The following is a 3,401-nucleotide window of genomic DNA, read 5'->3' as shown; positions in this document are numbered from 1 at the left end:
CCGCCGGCAGCTCTGGGTCGGCAGCAGCTCGGGGGACGCTCGGGGCCTGGTGGCCCCGACTGGGCACACCCGGAGCCCCTTCCCTCTCCCTGTCTTGGGGAGCCCTGTGCCCCAGGGGCTGTGGCTCTGTTCGCACCATATTTCCAGCTCCGGTCCGAGCCTGTACCTGGCTCCTTTGTGCTTGGCGACTTCGATACCTGCAGCACAGGGAGGAGAGGGCGTCGCACACCTCCGTCAGAGCAGCGGCCTCGGCGGCAACAGACCAAGCGCTGAAGACCGCGACCTGCTCGGCTCTGCGGGAGCGAAGGGCGAGAGGCGGCGGCTCCCTGGGCCCCTCAGGGGCCGCGTCGGCACAGGGACAAGGAGCCCCACTGGTCATCAGCCAGCGGGAGAGGCAGGCCGCAGGGAGGGGAGGGGGCAGCGGGGCCCAGGGCCAGGCACAGCGGCAGAGACCAGGTGGGCGCTGGACACCAGCCCCCCGTGTGCACGGACGCAGCGGCTCTGAGCACCGCTGAGCGAGGCAGGCTGGCCATCAGTGAGCCGCAGCACGCGGAGGGAGGCCTGGCCCGGCTGCCCACACGCCTCCGCGCGGGCTCGCTCGAGTAGGTCTGCCGCTATTGCTCTTGAAAACCCTCCAGCAGGAACGTGCCCAGCGCAACAGCCTGGGGCGACCCCGCCGGGCAGCGCTTCTCTGGCCAGGTGGCGCAGCGCCAGCGTCTGCGTCTGCGCTCAGGGCTGGGAGGGTGCCAGCGGTGACTGCAGGGCCGGCCCGGCGCCCGCCTGGGAGCAGGCTCCCCACCACCTCCTCCAGGCTGCTTCTCCTGACGCCCACCCCCCAGGAAGGTGCCCAGGAAGGTGCCCGGCAGCAGACGCTTGTGGATCCTTCTTCCAACATCCTGGCCAGTGGCTGGCACCCTCTTCCCTGGACACCACCCAGGACGGGTGGCTCAGGTCTAGCTAACTATGCCAGGCAGGACACACTGGGGACAGGTGCGTCCCTCCTCCCACCCCCGCCCTCCTCCAGCGGGGCACAGCACTGACCAGTGTGGCCACGGCTGCCACCCTGCCTGGCCCACGTGGGGAGAGGCCGGGAGGCACGGGCTGTGTGCCACCAGCCAGCCGGCTGTGTGAGTGGACCTTGGCCGTTCCTCCCTGGGCACCCCGGGGCCCGGCGCCGGCCGGACCCCGTCCGACCCGCAGACTCACTCTTTAAAATCCTTTGCAGGTTGCCCTCGAAGTCCAGGGCCCACTGGTTGAGCGCACAGGTGGCCAAGGTCACCTTGTGCCCCATGCTGCCCACCGCCGCCAGGGGACAAGGTCGCCCCGCACTTTTGTCCCAGTGAGACAGACAGTCGGGGTACGGACCCTTCCGGGTGGCCGTGCCCTGTCCCCCAGCACCCGCGCGGACTGGACCACAGGGCCCCGCCCCACCGCCCCGCCCCTATTGGTCTTTCCGGGTGCGCATTGGGCCGCAAGCCGGGCGCCAGGCCCCGCCCCCTATAGCCCCGCCCCTCCCAGTCCTGCCGGTAAGGATTGGACCGCCAGGCCTTGACGTCATGTCCCGCCCCCATCGCCGGGGAGCTCGTGGCCGCGCCTGCGCAGGAGGGGCCCGGCGAGCTGAGCGTCCCCGCCCGGGGCGGCGCCTTCGCCGGCTGCGCAGCCTCGCGGGCGCTGGCCCCGGCGGGTGGGAGGTCTCCGTCGCCCACTGCCACCTCCTCGGGGCGCTGTGTGCCCGCAGCTCCGTGCGCCGTCGCGGGCGTCGCCCACCACCAGCATCGGGGCCTGAGCCGCCGCCCTGCCCCACACCTTGGCGGCCCTGGCGGCCCTGCGCCTCGGGTTCTGCACCAGTCGCACCTTCGTGTCCCGGTGGGGTAGGAATACACCCTCTTGCCCGTGAAGAAGCGCGGGCTCGCCGCCTCTGAACGCCCAGCCCCCTCGTGCCTGGCGTTGCTGCCTCTGGCCTACAGTGCCTGTCTGCCTGCTTTACACCCCTTTCCCTGTGCGTAACGTTTGCGATCGGAAAGGCCACTAGGAAGCCCCAGGGAAGCACCAGAGTGTTCAGATGCTAATCTGCGCGATGCCTGCTTCCTCCCTGTGGGGCATACTCATTCTCCAACCTGTGTGCGGTCGAGACAGCCCAGACTGGCTCAGGCGGCACTGAGGGGTGCCCAAGTCTGGGTCAACAGGAGCGTCCAAAAGATAAGGACCTAAAGGAAAGTGGTGCCGCGGCGGAAGCAGGATTCCGTGGGTCCAGCCCACTGGGCTCCAGTTCCAAAAAGATAAAAAGAAAAGGAGAATGGGAAACTCATTCGAGAAGAATGCCCGCTGACAGGTGTCCAAAGGGTGATGAAACAGAGTCACCCCATGCACCAAGAGCAGGTGATTCAGGCCAGAGTCATCAGCAAGCGCTGGATGACAGGACCAAGGGTCATTTAGAAACACAGGTTTGCGGGCTCAAAGTGTCACCCCACCCAGTTTATTAATCACCCAGGGAGAAAGGGGCTGGCAGAAACCCTCACAAGTGCCATCGACAGCAGGGCCGAGTGCCGTCACTGCCTTGACGTGGGAGTGAAACCGCAGCACCCAGGCGGTGTTCCCACCCCCACCTACCAGCTCAGCACCGGAGAGGAAGACACACAACTGGGCGGGCGGCCGAGGGCGGCCGCGACTGTCACTCCTCAAAGCAGCCCTGCCTTGAGGGACCAGAATTGACAGGCTGGCAGCCCTAGGTGGAGGGCGCCAGTGCATACCAGCTGGCGTGCCCTGTGGCTGAGATGGGGTCTGGGTCTGTAAGAGGGAAGATAAAGGACATTATGGAGACGACGCAGGGTGGTGGGGAGAGCCTGAGTCTGCACAGTATCTTCAGTCATAGCATCGAAATGATGCAGTTTCCAGAATGCGCTCAGTTTATTTTGGGGACGTGAGACAGTCCTTTTTAGGAGGTGGACATTGTGGTCTTTGGGTGGAAGCGGCCACCTGCAGCTTAGCAAGGACACGGAAGTGCTGAGCAGATCCCCACACTGGTGCGACCCACCCCCCCAGAAGTGGAGAGTGGGTGGGCAGACACTTTCAAGTGGACACCCCTCCAGGGGCTGCTGGGTGGTGCCAGGGTGCCCCATACAGGCAGGAGCCAAAACATGGTCCCTTCTGCTCCTGGTGGCTCTGGGGGCACTCAGCGGGGACCCTCAACAGGCTGACCTCAGTGGACGTGTGCACACCCCCCTCTCTGGCCCTGCAGCTTCCTCTTTCCTGTCTCTCTGCACACCTGGTCTCCAGGTCACTTCCTGAGCCCCTGACCGTGATGTCCTCCTAGCTGAGAGCCCCCCCACCACACCCTTAAAAAAAACTGCTGGCCACACAACCCCCACCGGGGCTTCTGCGCCTGGGCACCAGCTTCCTCA

The 3,401-nt window shown here is 66.3% G+C and overlaps 1 protein-coding gene across 1 annotated transcript in view; it reads right to left on the bottom strand.

The window, feature by feature from the left end:
• Positions 1–1,402, bottom strand: part of NADSYN1 (NAD synthetase 1) — a 9,490-nt gene extending 8,088 nt beyond the window's left edge. The window contains exons 1-2 of the mRNA XM_012734325.1: positions 1,207–1,402; positions 137–197 (exon numbers count right to left, since the gene is read on the bottom strand). Coding sequence (XP_012589779.1) covers positions 137–197; positions 1,207–1,291 — 146 coding nt within the window. The 5' untranslated portion in view covers positions 1,292–1,402. The remainder of the gene's footprint in view (positions 1–136; positions 198–1,206) is intronic.
• Positions 1,403–3,401: the final 1,999 nt, after the last annotated feature.

This window comes from Condylura cristata, unplaced genomic scaffold (genome assembly GCF_000260355.1).
Source record: "Condylura cristata isolate star-nosed mole 26May11 unplaced genomic scaffold, ConCri1.0 scaffold00054, whole genome shotgun sequence".
Lineage (NCBI taxonomy): Eukaryota > Metazoa > Chordata > Mammalia > Eulipotyphla > Talpidae > Condylura > Condylura cristata.
The sequence above is the reverse complement of the archived record's forward strand: the minus strand, read 5'-3'. Positions and strand labels throughout refer to the sequence as shown.